Source organism: Carlito syrichta, unplaced genomic scaffold, assembly GCF_000164805.1.
Source record: "Carlito syrichta isolate Samal-C Ts95f unplaced genomic scaffold, Tarsius_syrichta-2.0.1 Scaffold309481, whole genome shotgun sequence".
In the NCBI taxonomy this organism is placed as follows: domain Eukaryota; kingdom Metazoa; phylum Chordata; class Mammalia; order Primates; family Tarsiidae; genus Carlito; species Carlito syrichta.
Window position 1 is genome coordinate 239,719 of NW_007253577.1, and position 24,526 is coordinate 264,244.

The 24,526-nt window shown below is 57.6% G+C and overlaps 1 protein-coding gene across 1 annotated transcript in view; it reads left to right on the forward strand.

Annotated features, from left to right (window-relative positions):
* CARD10 (caspase recruitment domain family member 10) overlaps nt 1–24,526 on the forward strand; it is a 28,167-nt gene that overhangs the window by 2,402 nt on the left and 1,239 nt on the right. Inside the window, exons 3-20 of the mRNA XM_021717231.1 lie at nt 557–694; nt 2,147–2,472; nt 7,252–7,443; nt 8,327–8,482; nt 9,011–9,136; nt 10,367–10,558; nt 11,747–11,881; nt 12,216–12,331; nt 13,182–13,210; nt 13,658–13,781; nt 19,229–19,388; nt 19,773–19,863; nt 20,333–20,576; nt 20,740–20,809; nt 22,099–22,201; nt 23,495–23,653; nt 23,751–23,866; nt 24,370–24,482. Coding sequence (XP_021572906.1) covers nt 557–694; nt 2,147–2,472; nt 7,252–7,443; nt 8,327–8,482; nt 9,011–9,136; nt 10,367–10,558; nt 11,747–11,881; nt 12,216–12,331; nt 13,182–13,210; nt 13,658–13,781; nt 19,229–19,388; nt 19,773–19,863; nt 20,333–20,576; nt 20,740–20,809; nt 22,099–22,201; nt 23,495–23,653; nt 23,751–23,866; nt 24,370–24,482 — 2,590 coding nt within the window. The remainder of the gene's footprint in view (nt 1–556; nt 695–2,146; nt 2,473–7,251; nt 7,444–8,326; nt 8,483–9,010; nt 9,137–10,366; nt 10,559–11,746; nt 11,882–12,215; nt 12,332–13,181; nt 13,211–13,657; nt 13,782–19,228; nt 19,389–19,772; nt 19,864–20,332; nt 20,577–20,739; nt 20,810–22,098; nt 22,202–23,494; nt 23,654–23,750; nt 23,867–24,369; nt 24,483–24,526) is intronic.

Genomic DNA, 24,526 nt, shown 5'->3' on the forward strand with positions numbered 1-24,526 from the left:
CGATGTGAGGTGTGGCTGCTGGGGCCAGCCGGCCAGGCCTGGGACCTCCGGGTGGCCGCCCGCAGGCTTGGCGTCTGTCCAGGGCTCTTTGCTCTCCGGGCCCTGTCGGCCCTGCCGGCCCCGTCCTCCGTGCCACACACTCCCTGCGGCATTTCCCCACGCGCTCAAGACCCACCTCGCTTCGGGAGGGTCCGGTCTCCCGCGGAGTGTGCCTTTGAGCCAGAGCTGGCAAGGGACTGAGGGCCTAATGGCGGAATTTCAGGACCGGCCAGTGGGAGAAGTGTTTGACTTTGCTTTGGGGTCCGGAGGAGGCTTCTCTGTGAAAAGGCAGACTGCCTTTGCTGGCCTGCCTCTGGGTGGGGGGTGTTGGGGAACCCAGGTGCCAGGAGGGATCTGGCTCTCCTTCCTGATGTGTTGGGACAGGCCCCTGTGTGTGTCACCGGCTCAAAAATCTGGGGAACGTGGGCCTGGAGCATGGTGGGGGGCGGGTGGGAAGAAGCCACCAGGCACTGGGAGAGCCCTCCCCTTGACCCCTAGGTGCACCCCCACCCCCCAGGGCGCCTGATGGACATCCTGCGCTGCCGTGGCAAGAGGGGCTACGAGGCCTTTCTGGAGGCCCTGGAGTTCTACTACCCTGAACACTTCACACTGCTCACGGGCCGCGAGCCGGCACAGCGCTGCTCCATGATCCTCGGTGAGTGGATCCGCCGTGGACTGGCGACTTGGTCACCAGGGCGGTCCCTGGCAGGGAGGCATTCCCATCGACCCTGCAGAACAGTTAGGGAAACTGAGGCATAGTAAGACTAAAGGGGTTTGCCCAGGGCCCCGCAGTAGGCGGAGGGTGGGGCTGGATTGTAGTGCAGTTAGTCCAAGTTCCCAGGCCTCGCGTGTAAGATGGCTCTTTCTCCCTAGTTTTGTTTTCCGACATATATATGTCTGGCCTATGTGGGTTTTTTTTATTTTAATATAAATTCAAAGTCTCTAGGTGACTTTAGACTGAAAAGGATCTTTACTTCTTCCTTCAGGTGTTCTCTGCTGGTAGCAGTTTAACGACTCTCCTTTTTTCTTTGCATTTATACACACACACGTGCAGACACACAGACACACACACTGAATTGACCTACATGTGAATTTTGCTTTTTTTGGAATGACTGATCCTAGTGATTCTTCTAGCTCTGATGCACTTGTTTTAAGTGGCTGTGTAATAGTCATTAGTGAAATCATGACATAATTCATTGAACCTATCTCCTGTTGATGGACATCTAGGTTGTTTCCAGTTTCGCAACGTTTCAGTGATGCTGGAAACATCCTTCCTCGTATGTGCATCTTTGTGCAAATGTGTAACTCAGGGAGCAAGGTTCTGAGAAGAATTCCCGAAGAGTGTGTACATTTTGCCTGCTAAATCAGCATGCCTCCTATCAGCAGGGTATGCGTGCTCATTTTACTGTATCCTCATGAGTCCTGGGGATCATTTTAAAATATTTTTGCCATTCTGATAAGTAAAAAATAATGTTATGGTTTTAAATTTATGTGTCATTGAATGAAATAGCTGGTAGCTTACTCATTAGTGAACCTTGAACAAATGGCCTTTCTGCACCTCTGCTTTTCTGTCTTTAAAATGGGCACAATAACAGTATCTACCTTATAGTGTTGTCTTGAAGATGAAATAAGTTAATATATGTATATAGTACAAAGAATGAAGTCCACAAATGTTAGTGGCTGCTGTTATTGTTGGTGAATTGGAGCATAGCTGTGTTTACTAGCTATTTTTATTTTGGGTCTTGCCCATTGACAGTTTTTCCCATTTTTTTTGGTTTACTTTTTCTTATTGATTTGTAGGAGCTCTTTATATTTTATGGCTCTGAGTCGCTTGTTATATTTTCTCCCGCTCTGTTCCTTGTTATTTAACTTTGTTACATCTTTAAATTTTCAAAGGTTTAAATGTTTGTGTATGGATTTGTCCATCTTTTCTTTTATAATGCCTGGATTTTGTGCCGTGTGTAGGAAGTCCTTTCTTACCCCCAAATTACAAAAACACATCCCATAATTTCCCTCTAGTGTTTTATGGTTTGGGCTTTTCGGTGTAGTCTGCTAACCCCCAGTATTTATCTGCCTGACCTGACTGTTCTCTCCCCTGTCCCCGCAGACGAGGAGGGGCCCGAGGGCCTGACCCAGTTCTTGATGACAGAGGTGCGACGGCTGCGGGAAGCTCGCAAGAGCCAGCTGCAGCGGGAGCAGCAGCTGCAGGCCCGGGGCCGGGTGCTGGAGGAGGAGCGGGCTGGGCTGGAGCAGCGGCTGCGGGACCAGCAGCAGGCGCAGGAGCGCTGCCAGCGGCTGCGTGAGGACTGGGAGGCAGGCAGCCTGGAGCTGCTGCGGCTCAAGGATGAGAACTACATGATCGCCATGCGCCTGGCCCAGCTTAGCGAGGAGAAGAACTCAGCTGTACTGCGCAGCCGCGACCTGCAGCTGGCGGTAGGCCTGGGCGGTGGGCGGGGCGGCTGGGCAAGGGGGGGCCTTTGCCAAAAGGATGGGAATGGGGAAGCCAACCTGTGACCCAGAGCCTCCATCGCTGGCTCTTGGACCCGTCGTCCTTTTGCTGCTGCTGTACCTGCTTCGTTGGGTTAGGGCTGTGGTTCCCAACGGCCCCTCCCCCAAAACGGGGCCATGTCTGGGAACGTTTTTCGGTTGTCACAGCTGGGGGGTGTTACTGGCACCAGCGGGTAGAGGCGAGGGTGCTGCTGGGCACCCTACAGTGTACAGGAGGGCCCCACAGCAAAGAATTATCCAGCTTGAAATTTGGTCAACAGTGCTGGGGCGGAGAAACCTCGGATTAGGAGGATTCAGTGATCTAAGACAGAGTTGCAGACACGTGAAGTGCCTGGCAAGAGTCCACACTCACAACGCATGTCGTCAGTGGCCGTTGTTGTTGGTATCAAGAGTTGTGGTGTACCGTGTGGTTACACGCACCACATCTTCTAATCCTCGTGAAAGCATCGTGCGCCAGGTTCTTGTTTCTAAATACAGACACTGAGACTCTGATTGGGGAAGGGACTTGCTCAAGGTCACAGAGCTGGGAAGTGGCACAGCCGGGATTTGACCCGGTCCGCCTGGCCCCGAGCTGGCCGCCTTCCCGAGCGGCTGTTCTGCTTGCTCTTGTCCAGTGGAGTCTTACCTAATCCTCTCCAGCAGCAAGCGAGGCCGTGCCTCCTCTCTTTCTTGGTTTCTGCTTGGGACTTAGCACAGGGATAATACTGGCATCCGCCTGCCGCGGGGCGTCGTCCCAAGGATTTAATGAGCTGATCCATGTCAAGGGCTTAGCGGTGCCAGTGCACACGGGAGACTCTATCCAGCCATGCTGTGTGAGGTTTCGCCGTGGGATTCTGGCCTCAGAGTTGGAAACCTCCTGACCCTGTGAGCCTCGGGCTGTGGCTGCAATGTTGCAGGTGGCAGCAGTGGCCCTGGACGGTGCTGCACATGTGAGGCTGCAGGAGTCGGTGCATGGGTGTGTCAGTGCTTGGGTTTGTGCACACCAGGCAGGTCAATGTCTGGGGAAGTTATCTCCGATCAGGGGTGTTGAAACTGTTGGAGGGTCCAGATAGCTAGTCCTGCTAGAGGGTGTAGATAGCTGGCTCTGGGTTGTGAGGTGACCGTGATGCTGTCATTCGGGGCCTGCCTGATGTTTGGCATGAGGTGGCAGCTTCTCTGAGGGGTGGTGGGCAGGGCTGGAGACACAGGCCTGCTCCATGGCTGATGAAACGTATGGCACGGGTAAGGCTTCTCTCTCTGTGCCTCAGTTTCCTCACCCTCAAAGTACGAGGTTACAGATGAGGATGATATAACCGTGATAAAGCACCCCTATGCATCGGGCATGATCCTGAGTGCCACGCATAGACTACTTTGATTTCCCACAACACTTGGTTGGGGGCATGCACGGCTGTCTTCCCCCTTTCTCCCATCCAAGTTTCCTCGTTTCTAGAGGAGGAAACTGAGGCATGGAGAGGTTGGTCAGAGCACTTTCCCAGTGTCCCAGGATTGAGGATTTCTTATTTTGCTGTCGGCACTGCCCGGAGTGGTGCGTGGTGGGTGAAGAGAGGGGTCCTCTCTTTTTATCCAGAGGGGGCTCTCTTTCCCTGATACAGACCTGGGGCTCGCTGTGAAGTTTTCTCAGGAGAAGAAAACGGCTGTTCAGAGAGGACAGCATGAGGACTGTGGGCTGGTGGTGTTAGGAGGCTGTGGCCAGCATGACTTATCTCACCCCTGGGTTGGGTGTGATTGTGACTGGGGATGTCCTGTGTGTACTGGCCCTCTGGGGGCTGCTGGGATGGGAAGGAGGACGGGAAGAGGCAGCTGCGGTGGCGGTCTGACTGCAGCTCAGCCTCAGGTCCACGTAGGAAGGCCTCTGAGGGGTCAGGTGATCTGCTCCTAGGCAGATAATGGCCGCTTTTCACAGTTTAGGGAGTAGAGGATAAGGGGTGACATATTTTTTTTTTTTTTGAGTTGGAGTCTCACTCTGTCACCAGACTGGAGTGCAGTGGCCGCTCCCGGCCACCGCAGCCTCGACCTGCTGGGCTCCGGCGATCCTTCCGCCTCAGCCTTCCAAGTAGCTGGAACTACAGGCGTGTGCTACCACGCCCGGCTCCTTTTTTGATTTATTGTAGAGATGAGGTCTCGCCAAGTTGCCCAGGCGGGTCTCGAACCCGCGGGCTCAGGCAATCCACTCACCTCAGCCTCCCAAAGGCGCGGGATTACAGGCTGAGCCACCGAACCCGGCAGGGGCGACGTATTATATTAAGAGATGCGATTTTCTTTAAATGTAACTACCATCAATTTGCCTCAAGTTTTTGGGGGCTTTTCTGCCACAAAATTAAAGACGTTGCAGACGGATCTTAACAGAGCAGCTGATGGTGCCTGGCTTGGCAGCCTGCATCCCCGCCTCCCATGGACAGGTGTGTAGTGGCTGTGATTTAATGCCGTGTTTTATAAGGTGCAAATTTAATGATCTGTTATTTTCTAAGCAACATAAACTCAAGGAACGAACGCTATAATTTTGTGTTAAGTGAGTTTGTACTCCAGGATTAAACACATCCGTGTTTCCTGGTGCTCAGCAGAGACTTCCAGCTGCCCTGGCCTCTGAGCTCATAGGGGAAGCCGCTGGCTGAGGGTCAAGCAGGAGGCCGTGCTGTGTGGCTGTGGTTTGCTGGTGAGGGTGTGACCACGGCTGCCCTTGTCCGGGCTGTCTTTCTCCAGCGCTTCACAAAGCACGTTTTGTGAGTGGAAAGGAATGTGGGAGTCATGAATTTCTCCGAGTCTTTTGTGGAGGAGGAGTGGACTGTTAATTTGTGGAACTGCCTGACCAGCCTCCAGACTCATGTGTGTGTGTGTGTGTGTGTGTGTGTGTGTGTGTGTGTGTGTGTGTGTTTGTTTGTTGCCATTTGAGCTCTGAGGGCTGGAGACTAACAAGTCATTCTCCAACAGAGGCCAGGGCACTTCTAGGGCACCAGACGTTGCATGCCTGAGTGTAGCCCCAGAGGTCATGGTGACCTTTTCCCAACAATGGCTTCATTTTATGGCCTGCCACCTGCTGCCACTCTTGTCTCTGTCTGGCCACCTCAGACCCCACGTGCATTTGGAAAATAACCTTGACTAAGTGCACTCATAATCTAGCAGACTGGCTGGGCTTATCTGATCTTACCAGGTGGCCATCCCACAGCCCACCACACCCGGCCGGCCTCTGGCTGCACTCTCCACACTGGTGACTGGCTAGGGCTCTGAGATTTTATCTAGAGCTGTGAAGACAGCTGTGGTCACACCCATGGCAGCTCTGCAGACTGCCCTTGACCGTTTAAAGGCCTCTGCCCACTCACTGTCTTGTTTGATTCTTTCAATAATTTTGTGAGGCATGTGATGGGGTGAGGGGATTGACTGGGCCCATTTTATTGTTTAGGTAACTGAGGGCCGGAGGAGGTAAGCAACTTGCTCAGAATGACAGAGCCTAGATGTGGTAAAATTGATACCTGAACCCTGGACTCAGTGTTCTTGTGGGGATGAACCAGCAGTCTTGTTAGTCTTTTGGAGTAAAGGCTTTGTCAGGAACTTCTTTAAGGGAGGTTGAGACCCAGAGCTGTCCCAATGAGCATGTGTTGAGCTGGGATGTTGGGTCGGAGGGGGCAGCCCGGGTCCTGGGCTGGATGAGACCCTCAATTCTCAAAACCATCACCCTCCTCCCTTCTCCTCACCCCGGGTATAGATGAGGAGGTAGAGACACAGAGAGGGGCCATGACTTGCCCAAGGCCACAGTGAGCTAGAGGCTAGCAGGGCCTGACCCTGGATCCACTATCCTTTTTTTGTTTTTTTGAATTGGAGTCTCACTCTGTCACCCAGGCTGGAGTACAGTGGCATGCTCACAGCTTACTGCCTCAACCTCTTGGGTTCAGGAAATCCTCCTGCCTTAGCCTCCTGAGTAGCTGGGACTACAGGTGTGTGCCACCACGCCTGGCTAATTTTTGATTTTTTCATGGAGATGAGTTCTCCCTATGTTGCCTAGGCTGGTCTTGAACTTTTGAGCACAAACATTCCTCTCGTCTTGGCCTCCCAAAGTGCTGGGATGACAGGCATGAGCCACTGCACCTAGCCTCTGGATCCCCTGTTCTTTTTTTTTTTTTTTTTTTTTTGAGTTGGAGTCTTACTCTGTCGCCCCAACTGGAGTGCAGTGGGATGCTCCCGGCCACCGCAGCCTCCACCCACTGGGCTCCAGCAATCCTTCCGCCTCAGCTTTCCAAGTAGCTGGAACTACAGGCGTGCGCTACCACGCCCAGCTAATTTTTTGATTTGTTGTAGAGACGAGGTCTCGCCAAGTTTCCCGGGTAGGTCTTGAACCCGTGGGCTCAGGCAGATCCCCTGTTCTTGATGCAGCCTTTCTCCTCTGTCAGGCACATCCTGGACTAAGTTGGTTGTACTTATTGTCAGAACTGTGGGACAGTGTGTTATGATGCAGCACATCTGCCCATAAGTCCTCGAAGTGGATTCCCCTGGGCGGGTGGCCTTGGCCTGGCTGGCTATCCCGTCCCTATTTGTTCCATATCTGTCCAGCCTGTCCCTTCTTCACAGACGAGTCCGGGTGGACTCCTCCTCAGACCTCTCTGGGAATCTGGGAGGCAGCCAGGAGAGAGGGACAGCCCCTCCCCGTCCCTGTGACCTTGTGGTGACTCTGGTTGTGTCCTTCTCTGGGCTGACCCATGTCTTGGACCTCAGGTGGATCAGCTCAAACTGAAGGCGAGTCGGCTGGAGGAAGAGTGTGCACTGCTGCGAAGGGCCAAGGGGCCTCTCCCCAGCGCGGAGGAGAAGGAGAAGGAGCCGGACAGCGTGGACCTTGTCTCTGAGCTGCGTGCTGAGAACCAGCGCCTGGCAGCATCATTGCAGGAGCTGCAGGAAGGCCTGCAGCAGGTACCAGGGTTGGGCCGGTGGGCTGGGGATCAGACCCTCTTGTTGTTCACTCGTCCTCCCAAGGCCTGGGGAGCTGAGGATTTCGAACCAGCGCTGGATGGAATCCCAGCAGCCTTTGGTCTGAGGCTCCGAGCCAGGGGCCTCGGTGCAGGGCTCTCCCTGGGCCGTTGGGCTGGGACTGTGAGCCACATCCAGGAGGTCTGAACTCCTTGAAACTGTCCATCTGATTTTGTGCGTTAGTATTTTTCTGGGGAAAGGGCCCCAGCTTTCGTCGGATTTGCAGAGGAAGTCTGCAACCTTTAAAGGGTTGAGCCCCTGCCATCTGGGTGGCTCCGGGGCTTGCTTGGTGTTCCTCGCAGGTCAGGGCAGCGTGGGCCCGTCTCCTGACCATTGTTCCACGCAGGAAGTGGGGGATGGGAGCCGGTGAGGTGCATGGGGCTGGGTACTTACCTGCGGTGTGGGTCTGGGGTTGGGTCTCGGGCCCAGGGTCCACGTGTTTGGTTAGGCTTAGCCCCTGGAAGACCCCTAGTCAGGGGTGGGAATAGGCCTTGGGAATAGCCCCTGCCTGGGCGGCAGGCGGGGCCAGAGCAAGAGCACAGGCCCGGTGCTTGCTTAGGAGCAAGATCCTGGCTAAACTTGTCAGTGCTCGTCCTCATCCACTGACCTCACTCGGACCCCAGATGCTCCCAGGAGGGTGGGCGGGGCTGGTGGGCCATGCCCTCTCTGCAGCGGGGAGACAGATCCAGAGGCCAAGGTCCCAGGCCAACACGGCAGAGCTAGGTAGGTGGGCTCTGGGGGCTGAGAGCTGTGTGTCCCCTTGCTCCCCACACCCAGGGTGGGCCCTGGGCCAGATGCTGAGGCGGCCCTGGTCTCTGATCCCCAGGAGGCCAGCCGCCCGGGGGCCCCGGGCTCAGAGCGCATCCTGCTGGACATCCTGGAGCATGACTGGCGGGAGGCACAGGACAGCCGGCAGGAGCTGTGCCAGAAGTTGCACGCCGTGCAGGGGGAGCTGCAGTGGGCCGAGGAGCTGCGCGACAAGGTGGGCTGCCTGTCTCCCCTGCCAGGCCTGCTCCCGGGGGTGGGAGGGCATCCAGCCACCGGCTGCTTTGGCCAGCGCTGCCTATGTATCTGCTGTGGGCAGGCCCTGTGCTAAAAACTCTGCGTCTGCTGGTTTTCCCATGTGGACGGAGGCCCCCTTCTAGGTGCTGGGACACAGCAGTGAACAGAGCGCAGGTGTCTGCTCCCGTGGGGGTGGATCCCAGCAGGGAGACAGACGGCCTGTCACACACATCGTTCTCAGTTGGCTGTTTCACGAAGTAGAGCCGAGGAAGGGGCAGGTTGCCGTTTCAGTGGGAAACCGAGGGTGGCCGGGTGGGTGATGTTATTATCGTTCTCCCCATTTTACAGATTAGGCCGCTGAGTCCCAGTGGGGTGAAGGCAGGGGCCCAGACCACCCCCTGGGGTGGGAGCACTGGTTATCAGGGCTCAGGCCCCTCTCACTTGGATCTGCTGGTCAGGGTCCCTGGCCCCAGCCCTGTGCCCTGACCCCGCCCTGTGCCACCCTCAGTACCTGCAGGAGATGGAAGACCTGCGCCTAAAGCACCGCACGCTGCAGAAGGACTGTGACCTGTACAAGCACCGCATGGCCACCGTCCTGGCCCAGCTGGAGGAGATCGAGAAGGAGCGGGACCAGGTGAGCCACCCGTGGTGCCCAAGGCCCTGGGCCAGGTGCTGGTACTCATATAGGGGAAGACAAGGAGGCAGGGAGGGACCTGGCGTGCTAGGAAGAGACTTCAGCAGTGCGCTGATGGGGCCAGACGAGCGCTGTGGAGACCAACCTCAGACCTGGACCCACCTGCCTCACCTGAGCACCCGTGACAGTTACAGGAGTTGGTCCTGGCATCTTTCTTTCCTGAATCCTTTGTTCTCTGTATATCAAGGTCAGGGCCAGCATAGAAGAGGTGCTGCAAATGACCAAGTTTGAATGTTGGAAGTGGAGTTGAAGTCTATACATTAGATTTGCCCTCAAAATGCCCCGGGGAGCTTGAAAATGCAGATTTGAGGCTTCATCCTTTAGACATTCTGATTCAGATGGTCTGGAGCAAGGCCCAGGAATCTGAATTTTACCCTGCTGCCCCTACCCCTCAGCCTTTGGCCCCAGCTCCCTCTGAGGCAGTGGGGGATGGGTCTGGGCCACAGGTCCAGCTCTCAGGCTTCTGGTCTCCGTGGTGGGGAACAGCACTGTGGATTCATTGGGCTGGGCTTGACTCCTGCTTCTCCACCGACTGGGGTGCTGGGAACAAGCTCTGGACACAGTAGGTCTCACTGGAGAGTTTTTTTTTTTTTGAGTTGGAGTCTCACTCTGTCGCCCAGACTGGAGTGCAGTGGCCGCTCCCGGCCACCGCAGCCTCGACCTGCTGGGCTCCGGTGATCCTTCCGCCTCCCCCTTCCAAGTAGCTGGAACTATAGGCGCGCGCTACCATGCCCAGCTAATTTTTGATTTATTGTGGAGATGAGATCTTGCCAAGTTGCTCAGGTGGGTCTTGAACCCGCGGGCTCAGACAATCCACTCACCTCAACCTCCCAAGGGCGCGGGATTACAGGCTGAGCCACCAAGCCCGGCTCACTGGAGAGTTTTAAGTTGTTCTTGGTGAAACAGTAAGAGCTTGGACTCTGCAACCGGACTGTCTGGTTTGAATCCCAGCTTTGTCTCTGCTGGCTTGGTTTCCACATCTACACAATGGGAATAATGACAGTATCTGACATGGCCAGTCAGTGTGAAGGTTCAAGAGCTGATAGCATAGGGCCCGGTACACAGGAAGTGCTCGATTAAGTAATGGCTGCCATCCCCATCCTCCAAGTCAGAGGCCAGGACGACTGAGCCAGTGCAGCTCCTTCAGCTGCCAGCTTCCCCCACCCCTAGGCCATCCAGAGCCGTGACCGGATCCAGCTGCAGTACTCACAGAGCCTCATCGAGAAGGACCAGTATCGCAAGCAGGTGCGGGGCCTGGAGGCCGAGCGGGATGAGCTGGTGACCGCGCTCACCAGCTTGGAGGGCGCCAAGGCCCTGCTGGAGGCACAGCTACAGCGGGTCCAGGGTGGTACCTGCCTCAAGGTGAGCGGGTCAGGAGGGCGGGGTGCTGACGGAAAGACTGGGGTCCTGGCAGGAACTCTTGACCAGGGTCGTGAGCATGCAGGACCTGGTGGGAGACCCCAGCCAGGGGAGGGACGTGGGGATCCCAGCAAGATCCCTCAGCTACGGGTGGGAACACTTGGACCAGGGCTGGAGTAGGCATGGGTGGGTGAGCAGGCTGAGGGCATGCTGGTCTTTGGGTTTCTGGATGGCTCTTGGGATATGAAGAATAGTGTCTCATTGTTCTGCATGTACGTGTGGGAGCCTGGCACCTGAGGGGAGCTTGCTGGGGTATAAAACCTGGGCCTCAGAGACCACTGGCCTAGTCTAGCTTGGGCCTCAAAACCCTCTGTGGCCAGGCACAGCAGCTCATGCCTGTCATCTCAGCACTTAGGGAGGCTGAGGTGAGAGGATTGCTTGAGCCCAGGAGTTTGAGACCAATCTGGGCAACATAGTGAGACCTCATCTCTACAAAATCAAAAAATTAGCTGGGCATGGTGGCACAAGCCTGTAGTCCTAGCTGCTCAGGAGGCTGAGGCAGGAAGATTGCCTGAACCCAGGAGTTCAAGACTGCGATGAACCGTGCTTATACTATTGCGCTCTAGCCTGGGTGACAGAGCGAGACTCCAACTCAACCCCTCCACTTCCCCAAAACAAAAAACCCTCCGTGGCTTTTTTGCTTTTAAGTAAAGTCAGAGCCCCTTATCATGCCTGAGAGGCCCTACTGATTGGACCCCTCCCTCCCTCTAGCCTGATTCTATGGGCTTCAGCTGTTTGACTCCTGCCACGGGGCCTTTGCACATGCTGTTCCATCTGTCTGGACCATCCTCCCCAACTGCACCTACTCAGCACCTACCTGTCCTTGAGTTCTCAGTTCACACCATACTTTCTCTGGAAGGCACTCGATGCCTCAGGCTGGGTGGGGCCTTTGGAGGCTTTCCATGCCCTGGGAACCTTCTTTTGCTGTTGTTACCTTGGCTTGGGATTATTTTGTTCTGTCTGCTGGATTACAGTTTGTCCCCTCCTCTAGACTGTGAGCTCTATGGGGGCAGGGACTGGCCCCTTGTGCCCCACTCTGTCCCTGTTTCTGCCACGTGGCAGGCGCTGTGTGGACTGTGGCCGGCTGGGGCTGGCACTCCTTACCTCTTCATTCCCCTCTCCCTCTTCCAGGCCTGTGCCTCCTCCCATTCCTTGTGCTCCAACCTCAGCAGCACCTGGAGCCTGAGCGAGTTCCCCTCACCGCTGGGTGGCCCGGAAATGACTGGGGAACTGGCTGTCACAGGGGGATCTGAGCCCCACACTTCGGTAAGACACCCACCCCACCCCAAGTATGGAGGAAAGCCCATAACATTCATATAATTGCCAACACATAGAGTGCGTCATGTAATTTGCCAACACGTAGAGTTTGCCAAGGGTTCCATTTCACAGGCGAGGACACTGAGGCCCAGGGAGGCCAAGCACCTTATTTAAGCTCACCCAGGTGCTGGGCCTGAGCCTGGGGCTCGGCGCCAGAAGACCCGGGAGTCACTCTGTCTTGGGCTGGACTTCTCATCTGTGGAATGGTCACAAACCAGGTGCTTTGAGGACTGGGCTGGCGCTGGGTGGTGGCGGTAACCCAGGCCCCAACATGGCATTGCAGGAGGAGGCCACAGACAGTGAGAAGGAGATCAACCGGCTCTCCATCCTGCCCTTCCCCCCCAGCGCTGGTTCCATCCTCCGCAGGCAGCGTGAGGAGGATCCCGCACCCCCTAAGAGGTGAGATGGCTGGGGACAGCGGCAGAGGCTGGAGAGGTGGGGCCGCCTTTCCCGAACAGTCACCTCTCAGAATCCCCTTGCCAGAGTGAGGTCGGGCAGTTCCCTCCTTTTGCTGCCCTCGAATGGCTGGAGCTCTGGGGACCCTGGCCCTGCCAGTCAGAGGAGTGACCGAGGTCAGAGACTAAGACAAGGTCAGGGGGCAGGGTGAACTCAGCCCCAGCTGAGCACTCTGGCAGGAGAGTCCCTGGTGGGTCAGGACTGGGGGATGTGGAGAATATTTCATGAGGTCAGGGACCTCTGGCAAAAAAGCCTCAGCAGCAAACAGGGGCCAGGAAAACCAAGCCACACCTGCTGGCCAGACCAGGGTAGGATGTAGCCTGCCTCCTGGGGTACAACCCATCACTGCTTTCCCCCCGTAAGTAGTCCTTGATGTGTTTCTTTACTGGTGAGAGGCTGGGCACTGCGAGGCTGTGATCAGTACAGGCTTGATCTGAGCAAACCTACCCTGGTCAGGTGCTGCCAGGGTCAGTGCACCTGGGAGCCATGAACCACAAAGGGAGCAAGTAAGGGTGAGATGAGGGGAGGCTTCCAGGAGGACGTGGCATTGAAGGGGCTGGCTCTGGAGGACAAGTCAGGGCATTCTCCATGGAACAACATGTAGCAGAGACCAGGATGGCAACTTCTCATCCTGTGAGATAGGGGTACCCTGTGCCCGGGACCCGCCTTGGGTTTCACCAGCGTTTGCTTGGGGGCTGTGAGACCTTTTGGTGGCCTGGGGCAGGAGGAGGGAGGGGGGCCAGAGTGCCTGCTGTGCCTCACCTCTGCCCCTCCCTGCCCTCTCTCTGTCCAGGTCCTTCAGCAGCATGTCGGACATCACAGGTAACGACCCTCGGGGGCTCCGTGGGGAGGGCTCGTCTGGGAACTGACTCTGCAGCCTACCTGGGGCTTGCATCCCTGCTCTGCCTTTGACCTGTGTCTCCCTTCCTGAGACCACAACATGCCTGGGCCAGGCAGGGAGACCCCGTTTGGGAGGCCCCTGCGGGATTTGGTTCAGGCTGTCAGCCCTGCCCCCACTGCTGTTCCTGGCTGTGCCCGATGGGGCTCCTCGGCTCTGGCCCACCCTCTTCTCTCTCTCAGGAACCTGAAGGGTCACCCTGGCAGGCCCTGCCCCAGCTCTGAGCCCAGTGTGCCCAGTGTGTCTCCTGGGGCCTCAAACCTGCCAAGGCTCCTCGGGCTCTGGGCTTGAGGAGGCTCAGTCCCCCGCATGAACCCCAGCCATCCTTGTTTCCCAGTCCTAGACCCCTGAACCTCACTCTTCTTCTCCAGGGAGCGTGACACTTAAGCCCTGGTCCCCTGGCCTCTCCTCGTCCTCGTCCTCTGACAGTGTGTGGCCTTTGGGAAAGCCGGAAGGCCTCCTGGCCCGGGGCTGTGGCCTGGACTTCCTCAACAGGTACCGCAGCTGCCTGGGTGGGTAGGGCAGAGGGGGCTGGGTCTGTGACTGCTTGAGAGGAGAGAAGGGGTGAGGCGGGAGGAGCAGGGCAGCCTTTGCTTCATGCAGCTGCTGGAAGATTCAGATCTTTAGACACTGGCAGCCCTTGGCATCAAATCCTGCCACTACTGCTGCTCACCCCGTGACTTGGGCTGGTCACTTCACCTCTTTGGCCTCAGTTGCCTCAGCAGCTGGAGGGGGCTGGGGATCTCTTCTGCATGTGGGTGTTTTGAGGTTTATGCTCCTAGAGTCAAGCACCCAGCTCTGCCAGGCACACAGCAGGTGCTCCGTAAATATCAGCTGGGACTCACAGGGCGCCCTGTCTCACTTCCCACTTGCCAGCACCCCCTGGCTCTGAGCTCCTGGCAGGATGGAGCCCACCAGCAGAGCTTCATGCTGTGGGTGGGGCTGGGCGGGCTCTAAGCCCCTAACAGGAGTCACAAAGCACTGTAGGTGCCAGGTTCTGGCTGTGTGGGCAGTGAGTGGCCCCGTTCATACTTGCCAGTGGGTCAGAGAAGGGGTTGGGAACAGAGGGGACAACGCTGAGATCGTGGCCTTGGAACTCAGCCAAGGAGAGAGAACAGGGCTCCAGAGCATCAGGGTGACCGAGGAAGAGGGAGTGGGGAAGGACCTGAGAGTGGGGGAGGGGAAGGGCAAACGTGGAGGCTGGGCCCATCCCTACAGGCTTCCTGAGTCAGGCAGGGGATGGGTGGACTTTGGCTTGTACACTCTGGGAAGTTGGGAGGGTTTAGTTATTAAATGCAAGGCCAGCTGCTGGCTCTTTTACAGCATTTGCTCTGTTCTAGGGGAAGCCATATTTTCATTACCCCTGTTTCATAGCGGAGGCTCAGAGAGGTTAAGCACCTTGCCCAAGGTCTCGCAGTTGGGAAGCACCAGGGCCGGGTTTTGGAATCTGGGGTGCCCGAGTGCAGAGGGACAGGTCACACAGCAAATCAGGGCAGGGCAGGATCGGTGCCTCCTGCCTCCTGGAAGCAGCCTGGCCAAGCCAGTGTCCAGGCCTCGGCCCTCCCCCCACCCCCAGTGGGCCCAGAGCGACATTGTTTCTGCCTGCGCAGGACGTGCTTCTGGGGAAGGGGTGGAGGCGCCTCCCTTCCTGCTTGCCTCAGCCCTTCCTCCCTTCCTCTAGCCTGGCCTGCAGCAGGGGTCCTGGCCGCTGTCCAGTGGGCGCCAGGATGCAGCCGGAGGGAGCGGGAGCCTCTGGCCCCGCCTCACCCGGGCCCCACTGTCACCTGGGGCCACCTTGCCTGCCCATGCTGTTTCTGGGGAAGAGGGAGTGGAGGGGAGGACACAGATTGGAGAGGGGCAGGGGTGGAATGAGAGGCAGACAGGCAGGCAGAGAGGGAGGTGAGGGCCCTAACGGTGCCAGGCGGGGGCAGCTTGCATGTCTCCTGGGGCTGCTACTATGGGGTGGGAAGAGTTTGCTTCGGAAACAGCCACCCAGGGCTCAAATCCTGGCTCTGTCACTTGCTACCATGGGGCCTTGGGCAAGTCACTTAATTTCTCAGTGTCTCCGTTTCCTGCTCTGCAAAGCGGGGTCAAATAGTGCCTGTCCTTTAGGGTCATTGCGGGGGCTCCAGGGTCATTGCGAGGGCTCCAGTATTCCTTCTAGATGTTTACACTCTTAGTGAGTGTAAAGACATGTTAGCTCTTAGCTATTCTCATCATTGCTGTTGTTGCATCCTCAGAGCACTTTTGCAAGACTGGCATTTTTAGCTCCATTGAGCAGATGAGGACACTGAGGCTCACAGAGAGTCAGCAATTTGTCCCAAGCACAGGTCACTTGGCGTGTGGATTCCAGCGTGCCTTTTCTGTGTCTAGCTGCTCTAAACCTCATGCTCATGCTGTGTGCCCACGGCGTGTTGGGCACTGTGCTGGGCCTTTCTCACTTTTCCCCCGTTTCTGCCCATCTCTCCCCCTCAATCTTTCTGCCCTTTCTGGAGCTTGGGCCCAGGGCAGGGCAGGGGATGATGGACAGTGGGGTGCTCAGACAGGCTGGAGGATGGCTGACAGATGGCTGGGTGGGGGACAGCTGGAAGAGCCCGGCAGTGTAGTGAGGGGTGGGAGGGGGCAGGTGGGGAGAGCACTGGAGGGTGTCGGGTGCCATCTCCCAGGCTGAACGCCACCCCCACTTGCTCCTGTGACCCCGAGGATCTCTGGCATCTTCTGTCCTTGCACAGGGGAATCTGATAGGTCATCGCCTTACTCCACCCCCCCAGCTGTGCCTCCCCTGCAAGTTGTAGCCTTCCTGTGCCTCAGTCCCCCCATCTCTAACATGGGGTAATACTTGAAGCTTCCACGGGCTGTTGGGAGGATTAGATGAGGCCACTGTGTGATGTGCTTGTCTCATCATGGCCTGGAGATCTCCCCATAGTGTCCTGGGCAGTGGGTGGGGAGAATTCCTGAGGGCAGTTGGCCCATCACTGCTCACAGGCAGACTTCCCCTGCTCCTTTCTGCCTCTGACCTGACCCCAGTTGGCTGGGGAGGGGGCTGAGAGCCATGCTTCCCACAACTCCCCAGGCAGGGTTGGGGCAATCAGGTGATCAGCCAATCCTGGGAGGTTGGGGCAGTCAGACCTTCCCTGTCCTGTGTTCTTTTTCTGCTCCGCTGGCTTGTCTGCTGAGGCCTGTGACTGAGAGGGACCCAGTCTGGGCCTCGCTCCCACAGGTTCCCAGGCGGACTCTGAGACATGACGAGAGAGCGTGTCCCTGGTGTGTGGAAACTTGGAGAAGTCATTGGTCCTTTGGGGAGTCCGGCAAGGGTATCCTGGAGGAGAGGATGCCTGAGCTGGGTCTTGGGGAGCAGCGGGAGTTGGCAAGGAAGGCCTGAAGTCAAGGCCAGGGTCAGCCCTGATGCTTGGATTGCATGGGGGAGGGGGCTGCTGAGACATGGGGTGAGTAGGTGGGGTGAGTATGGAGGCCACGATGGTCAGTTGTTGGTGAGTTTGAAACAGGTGGGGAAACTGAAGCCAGAGAGCAATGACTTGTTCTGAATCACACCTGATACCAGTAACTGTCTGATTTTTCTTGAGCCCTTACTACTTACTGGATACAGTTCTGGGAACTTCCCATGTTAGCCCAGTGAGTTGTATAGGAAGGTGGGTGACACCAGGCATTGGCGGCTCAACTGGATCATCTGGCCCCAGAGTTCCTGCTAGTGCACTGTGTCACTTTTCTGAGACTTTCTGACCATTACCCACAGAGAGAAAAACCTAGTATACATGCCTGAAAAAAGGGTCATGAGATAGTGGTTGGATTGACCTGGTGGGAGGCAGGCTTGTAATTTCTATTCCATTCCGTCACAAAATGGTGCCGGGCATGACCCGTGAACATCACAGCGCACCAGGGGACCCGCCTGCGATCTGAAGGGCCTCGAGCCTTCCCGCCTCCTCTTTCCATTTGTCTAACCCCATGCTGCAGTGGAACAGATGCTGTCATCCGCAGCTTATGGGTGCAGTAACTGAGACCCGGCAACGGCCCGGAGCATGGTTTGCCCTGGGGTTTGGAGTGGCCTGTGTGCTCCAGCCATGTAGCCACTGGCCATTGTGGCCAGGTGGGTCTCAGGCCTCCCGCTCCTGCCTGGGCCTTTCCAGGCCGCTTCGATGCAGCCAGAACAGTGGGGAGCTTCGTGATGTTTCCAGTGCCTGTGTGTGCCCCCGCAGAGGCTGAGACAGGTTCCCTGGAGCGAAAGCTTCCTGTTCCCCTGGGTGCTGGCTGGGTGGAGGTCCTTGCCACCTTGCCCACCCGGCTGGCAGCAGGGGGACTCGAGGCTGTATCGAGGCCACAGCTCCAGGGTGGGAGGGGGGCTTTGTGGGGCTGCCTCTCCAGCTGGGCACAGCCAGGGGGTCTCGGAGGGGACTCTGAGCTTGACCACAGAGCCTCACCAGTTTTCATCCAGGGGCAAGCTGAACCCCGCCATGCTGGGGATTTTTTTTTTTTGAGATGGAATCTCACTCTGTCCCCCAGACTGGAGTGCAGTGGCACTTTCCCAGTCACTGCATTCTTGACCTGCTGGGCTCCGGCGATCCTTCCGCCTCAGCCTTCCAAGTATCTGGAACTATAGGCACGTGCTACCACGCCCGGCTAATTTTTTTTTTTTTTTAATTTACTGTAGAGATGAGGCCTCGCCAAGTTGCCCAGGCGGGTCACCAACCCGCGGGCTCAGGCAGTCCACTCACCTCAGCTTCCCAAGGCGCAGGATTACAGGCTGAGCCACTGACCCCGGCTTCTTTTTATTTTTTTTTGAGTTGGAGTCTCACTCTGTCACCCAGACTGGAGTGCAGTGGCACATTCCCGGTCACCGCAGCCTCGACCTGCTGGGCTCTGGCGATCCTTCCGCCTCAGCCTTCCAAGTAGCCGGAACTACAGGCATGCGCTACCACGCCCAGCTGATTTTTTTAATTTATTGTAGAGACGAGGTCTCGCCAAGTTGCCTGGGTGGGTCTCGAACCTGCGGACTCAGGCAATCCACTTACCTCGGCCTCCCAAAATGCTGGGATTACAGGCTGAGCCACCGAGCCCGGCCATGCTGGGGATTTTGACAACTCTTTGTCTTAACCGTCAGTGGCTCCTCTGCCCATGGGAGGAAAGCCAGGTGCCTTTGTTCCGTGCCCTCTGCAGCCTGGCCTTAGCCTGCCTTTTCTGAGAGCTGTTTCCCAGGATGTGAAATTAGTAACGAGGGCAAGGAGCTCAGCATGGTGCCCGGCATGCAGGAAGCACCCAGGGGGTTTGCTGCTCCTGTTAGTGCCATCCTGAAATTCTTCCACACACCCTGGGTTCTGTCCTCCACACTCTGCTCACGCCATTCCTGCAGCCTGGAACGCCGTCTCCTCCGTTTGTCACAGGCATGCTCCTGTTCTGCAAGGTGTAGCCCAGGTTCCTTCCTCCTGGAAGCCCACTGTGCTCCCACAGCTGGCTGCCACCACCTTCAGACCTATGCTGTATGCTAATGGCTGCCTCTCTCCCTAGACCGTGAGCATAACAAGCATTTGTTAGTCACCTGCTGTGTGCCAGCCACTGGGTTTGGTGCCAGGGATCCAGGCTGAACACTAGAGAAGCCTGGTCCTGAGGGTGCTCGTGCTGATGCAGAAAGCAAAAGGGAATGTGCAGCACCGCAGTGAGGTGTGGTTGGCATGCTCTTTACCTCACTGCATGCCTGGGAGTCTGGAGAGAGAGGCTGCTTTTGACTTGAACTTTGAAGAATGAGCAGTTATCTGCCAGGTGGAGAAGTTGGTGAAGGGCATTCCAGGCAGAGGGAACAGTGGATGCAGTGACCTGGGGTGGGAGTCATGGCATACTTGGTGAATGGAGTCATTGTGGTTCTCCAAGAATGTTGAACGGACCAAAGTACTGCTTGAACTCCAATTCCCATCTCCCTTCTCTCTTCTCAGGTCTCTGGCCATTCGAATGTCTGGCCGCAGTCCCCCAGGGGGTCCGGAGCCCCAGGATAAGGGCCCAGACAGCCTGTCATTCCATGGGGACAGATGGTCTGGGGCCATGGTGCGGAGGGTGATCTCTGGACCCGGGTCTGCCAAGATGGAACCAAGAGAGGTGAGGCTCCGCCCCATGAGCTGGGGGGTGGAGTCAGTGGTCTAGCCAGGCTAGACACCCTTTGATTGGTGGATCAAGATTACTAGGCAGAGCTTTTGGGGACCGGCCAGAATAGAAAGCAGATTAGCTGCTGGTTGCTCTGCCTCAGTCAGAGTTCAGTAAAGTCTGATTGGGCAGGGTCTGCCCTTAAACTGGAAGAGACTGGGATGAGCTAATCTGGCTGGGGAGCCCTATGGATGGGGGCAGGTGTGACTCGGCTGGGCATAGCAGTTCCCCATGAGGGGGCCACATGAGGCAGACGCCCACCTGGTCTTCGCCCAGCCTTGAGGCTGTCCTGCTCGTTGAGGTTCACATCTTTCCGTCCCTGCCTGGATTTTTTCCCAGCCAAGGGTGGAACCTGGTGGCCTGGAGGGGGTGTGCCTTGAAGCCGAGGCCCAGCAGAGAACCCTGTCTTGGAATCTGTTGGACTCAAAGGGTGAGTCTGGCTTGGGGGAGGGCCTGGGAACTCACAAGTCCTGGAAGGTCAGAGTAGATGGCCCACGAGAGGGCTCATCCAGCGCATGGTGCAGAGGGAAACCAAGGGCGGGAGAAGCCAGCCTGGCCCCTGTTGCCCCACTTCCTGACTCTTGGGAGTGCTGCTGTCTCCTTTTGTCTGTTCTCATACCCCTTCTCTGTCCCTTCCTGTGTAAGTAGCTCAGCGACAGGAGCACTGCATTAGGAGTTCAGAGACCTGGGTCTGAGTCCTGGTTCTGTCCCAAGTGGGCTCAGTGGCCTTGGGCAAGTCCCCACCCCCTCTGGACCCAAGTCTCTGATTTTAAGAAGGGGAAGGTGACGGCCTGGCAGGTCAGGGCCATGTCTGTGGCCCCTACTCTACCCGAGGCTGAGCCCTGACCTCACTACCACCTTTTGTCCTCCTTGTTGTCCCCTGCCCCATCCATACTCAGCCTGCCAGTCCTTCCATGAAGTCCTGGACGCCTGGGCGAAGGAGCCGGACTCCGAGCCTTTCTATATCCGAGCCAACCTCACCCTGCCAGAGCGGGCAGATCCCCATGCCCTCTGCGTGAAAGCCCAAGAGATCCTCCGGCTGGTGGACCCGGCGTACAAGCGGAGGCAGGAATGGTTCTGCACCCGGGTGGACCCCCTCACACTGCGGGACCTGGACCGGGGCACTGTGCCCAATTACCAGAGGTGATGCAGAGCCAGGAGCCTGGGGATGGGTCCCCCTGGGAGCCAGGCCTGGGATGGGGGCTGTCTCCCTCCTCCTGTAGTCCTTTAGCATTCTCTGGGACCGGAGAGGGGATGAGGGGCTCCCCTTCTTCCTGCAAACACATGACATGACTCCCTCCCACAGAGCCCAGCAACTTCTAGAAGTTCAGGAGAAATGCCTGCCTGCCAGCCGGCACCGAAGCCCCCGCAGTAATGTAAGCAGGGCTGGGTGGGGGCGGGAGGGGACACCAAGGGCAGGGGGTGCCAAGGGTGGGGTTCAAAAGAGAGAGAGCGGGTTCCATTTTCTGGAAGCCCTGGAGGAGGAGAGGAGGGAGAGTCCCCCTTCCCTGGGACTTAAGTGTTCATCTACTACGTGACCAGAAAACAATGGCAGAGCTCATTGTCCAGGGTAGTTTAGAGATGAAATCAGCTAGAGTGTGCCCAGGGCTCGGGAGCATGTGTGGGACATAGTGAGACCTTGACAAAACGACAGTCATGTTCCTTTTCTTTTTTTTTTTTGAGTTGGAGTTTCACTCTGTCGCCCAGACTGGAGTGCAGTGACCATTCCCGGCCACGGCAGCCTCGACCTGCTGGGCTCCGGCGATCCTTCCGCCTCAGCCTTCCAAGTAGCTGGAACTACAGGCGCGCGCTACCACGCCCGGCTAAGTTTTTGATTTTATTGTAGAGATGAGGTCTCGCCAAGTTGCCCAGGCGGGTCTCGAACCCGCGGGCTCAGGCAATCCGCTTACCTCGGCCTCCCAAAGCGCTGGGATTACAGGCCGAGCCACCGAGCCCGGCCTCATTCCCTTTTCTTGATGCCCAGATGACGGCTGCGCTGGATGGCCAGCCCGCCGCACGTGGGTAAGGTGAGGCTCAGAGACATCCGGTAAAGGAAGAGTGAGCTCTGAGCTAGATGCCGGTGTTTTAGCCCCAGCCTGCTACCCAGCAGCTGTGTGGCTTTGGATGTCCTCTGACCCCTCCTTGAGGCCGCTTCCTTATCTGGAAAATGGGGAGCGTTTTAGGCCGCCTGCTTCGTAGGCAGGCGATGACTTTGGTGAGTTAATGCCCCTCGGAGGCTTAGTTAGCATCCGGTGTGTTGTAGGCCTTCGACACCGTTTGGGTATTGGCATAACTAGTGCTGTTACTGGTTTCATTCATCTTCCTACCAGAGGGTCACCCTGCTAGTTCACAGAAAGAGACCCTGAAGTTTATCTCTTATGTGGCATTTGCTTCCTCTTGGTCTCTGGGCCTCGGTCATCTGTGGGGGTCCAGCGGACTCTGATGGGCTTGCTTCCCTGGGCCACAGGGTAGGTCCCTCGCCTGCCTGAGGGCGGGAGCTGTGGTGGGCTGGGCAGGGGAAGGAGAGGACCTGGTGGGAGGGATGTCCTGTGCTGCCCCGGGCTCTGCCGGTAAGTCTGTTCTGCCCGGGATCCTGTGGACCCTCTTCTCTCTCCGAGGTGGTGGAGCTGAGCCCTCAGGTAGCCTTTTTGTCACCCCCTTGCAGCTGAAGAAGCGAGCCCTGGATCAGCTGCGGCTGGTGAGGCCCAAGCCCCTGGGGGTTCCTGCAGGGGACTCCCCGGAGCAGCTGCTGTTGGAGCCCTGCTCGGGTGAGTGCAAAGGCGTGTCCTGCATTGCGTTTGGTCTCCAGGAGTGTGTGCGCCTGAGTGTCCTTTGGCCTTGGAGCCCTTTGGCGGGGAAGGGCTTGTTGTGGGGGTTCCATGCCTGGGAGCCTGAGAGAGAAGGCTCCCCCTGGTGGTTGCCAGGGTTTGGGGCATCTTGTGGGGAGGACATGTGCTCATGACATGACCATGGGTCCCTATGAGTTTGGGGGCACACAAAAGCATGGGCCCGTTCTTTTCGAATGGAGTGTGTGTAGCGGTGCTCTTCACATGCGTGTGGCAGCAGGTGCCGTGAGGACCCAAGGGGCTTCCTGGAGGTGGTGGGGTGAGGCCTTAGACCAGATCAGGGAGAAGGCACTGCAGGAGCCCAGATGAGGGAGTCCCAGATCTGAGGAGAGGGTTGTTAGGGAAGACTTCCCGGAAGAGAGGTGGCTTCAGCTGGGTTCTTCAAAGGTAAAGAGGCATTTGTTCCAAGCAAAAGGCCCAGCTCGTGTGGAGGCACAGAAGCCTGACGGTGTGTGGTGTGTTTGGAGGGAGTTGGGTACAGCAAGGGATTGCTGAGCACCTGGTCTGTCAGGCATTGGGAATGTGAGCGTCCCTGCCTTCATGGAGCTTACTGTCTAGTGGGGGAGGCAGATGATCAGATAATCATACCCATGGACACAATTAGAAAGAGTAAGGTGTGCAGAGGAGGAGAGCTGGGTGCCGTGGGGCACGTACCAGGGGCCCCACCTGTCTGGGGACCAGGGTGGGTGTGAACCCAGGGTCTGAGTGAGAGCTAACTGGACTGAGAGGTGCAGGGGTGGGGCTTTGGTAGCCCCAGGCTATGCAAAGGCCCTGTGGTTGGAGACAGCTGAGGGGAGAGCGGAGGCAGGAGTGGAGTCAGTAGCTACCAGCCTCCCAAGTCTCCCGGGCAGGGCTGCAACCTTTTTCCTGAGATGCTGGTAAGTCACTGGCGTGTTGAAACAGGGTGTTAGGTGATCGCTTTTATGTTTAAAGCCTCTGGCCACAGAGTGGAGAATGACCTGTAGAGGGCAGGGGGAGGCGGAGGATCAGGGAGGAGCCTCCTGCCATAGTCCCAGCCAGGTGTGTGTGTGTGTGTGTGTGTGTGTGTGTCTGTGTCTGTGTCTGTAACAGGAGCCACAGTAGGATTCAGGAGGAAAGAAGGACTGGTGGTAGGGGAAGTGACATTTTTGACTGTCAGGGGTCTGGCTGCCCTAGGAAAGCGCAGGCGGGACCCCTGCCCGCACCCTCATCTCTTCCACACCCCACCCCTGTCAGAGCCAGAGCGGAGCCTCAAGCCCTACAGCCTGGTGCGGCCGCTGCTGGTGTCTGCCCTGCGGCCCGTGGTGCTGCTGCCCGAGTGCCTGGCGCCCCGGCTTATCCGCAACCTGCTAGACCTGCCCAGCTCACGGCTGGACTTCCAAGTGTGCCCAGCGGGTGAGCCTGCATGGCCGGGAGGGGAGGGCGGAGCACTCTGGGGCAGCCAGGCCCACTGGCCCTCTGTCCCTGCCTCTCCCTTCCCCTCCCTCTGCAGAAAGCCTCTCTGGTGAGGAACTAGGCCTGTCCTCAGCACCTGGAGCCCCCAAGGCCCGGCCCGCCACCCCTGGGCTGGGCAGCAAGATCCGTGCCATCCAGGAGTCTGTCGGGAAGGTAGGTGCTGGTGGAGGCCTGGAGGGGTGCTGCATTCTGGGCCTGAGTTCTAGAGCCCGAGTGCAGGCCGCATTTTGCTACTCCCTGCAGGGCAACCCAGGGCAAGTCCTCCCTGCTGTGGCCCTCAGTGTCCTCACCTGTGACCTGGGTGGGTGTGGGTCACCCTTGAGGTGTTCGATGCGTCTCACCCCCACGTCCTCGTCCTCAAACCCAACAGTCTCCTGGGAGGGTGGGGGCTGGAGGGCAGGTGGTGAGTGGGCTGGGCTTAGCACCATCCTTCCGGATGGGGAGGCTGAGGTCCGGAGGGGAAAGTGACACTTCTCCAGGTCTCCTATCTCCCCTCCTGGGTCTCGTCCTCAGTACTAGCGTCCCTCTGGGTGGGGAAGCAGGACTCGCACCCGTGGGGCAGTGGGAGACACAGCACGGGACCTTGGCTGGGGGCGAGCGCGGGAGGTTGGTGCCTTGGGGCCAGGCATCCCACATAGCCTGGGTCCCCCGAGCAGAAGCACTGCCTGCTGGAGCTGGGTGCCCGGGGCGTGCGGCAGCTGGTGCAGAATGAGATCTACCCCATTGTCATCCACGTGGAGGTGACCGAGAAGAATGTCCGCGAAGTCAGGTGAGGCGGTTGGGGCAGCGGGCAGGCTTCTAGACCCCAGAGCA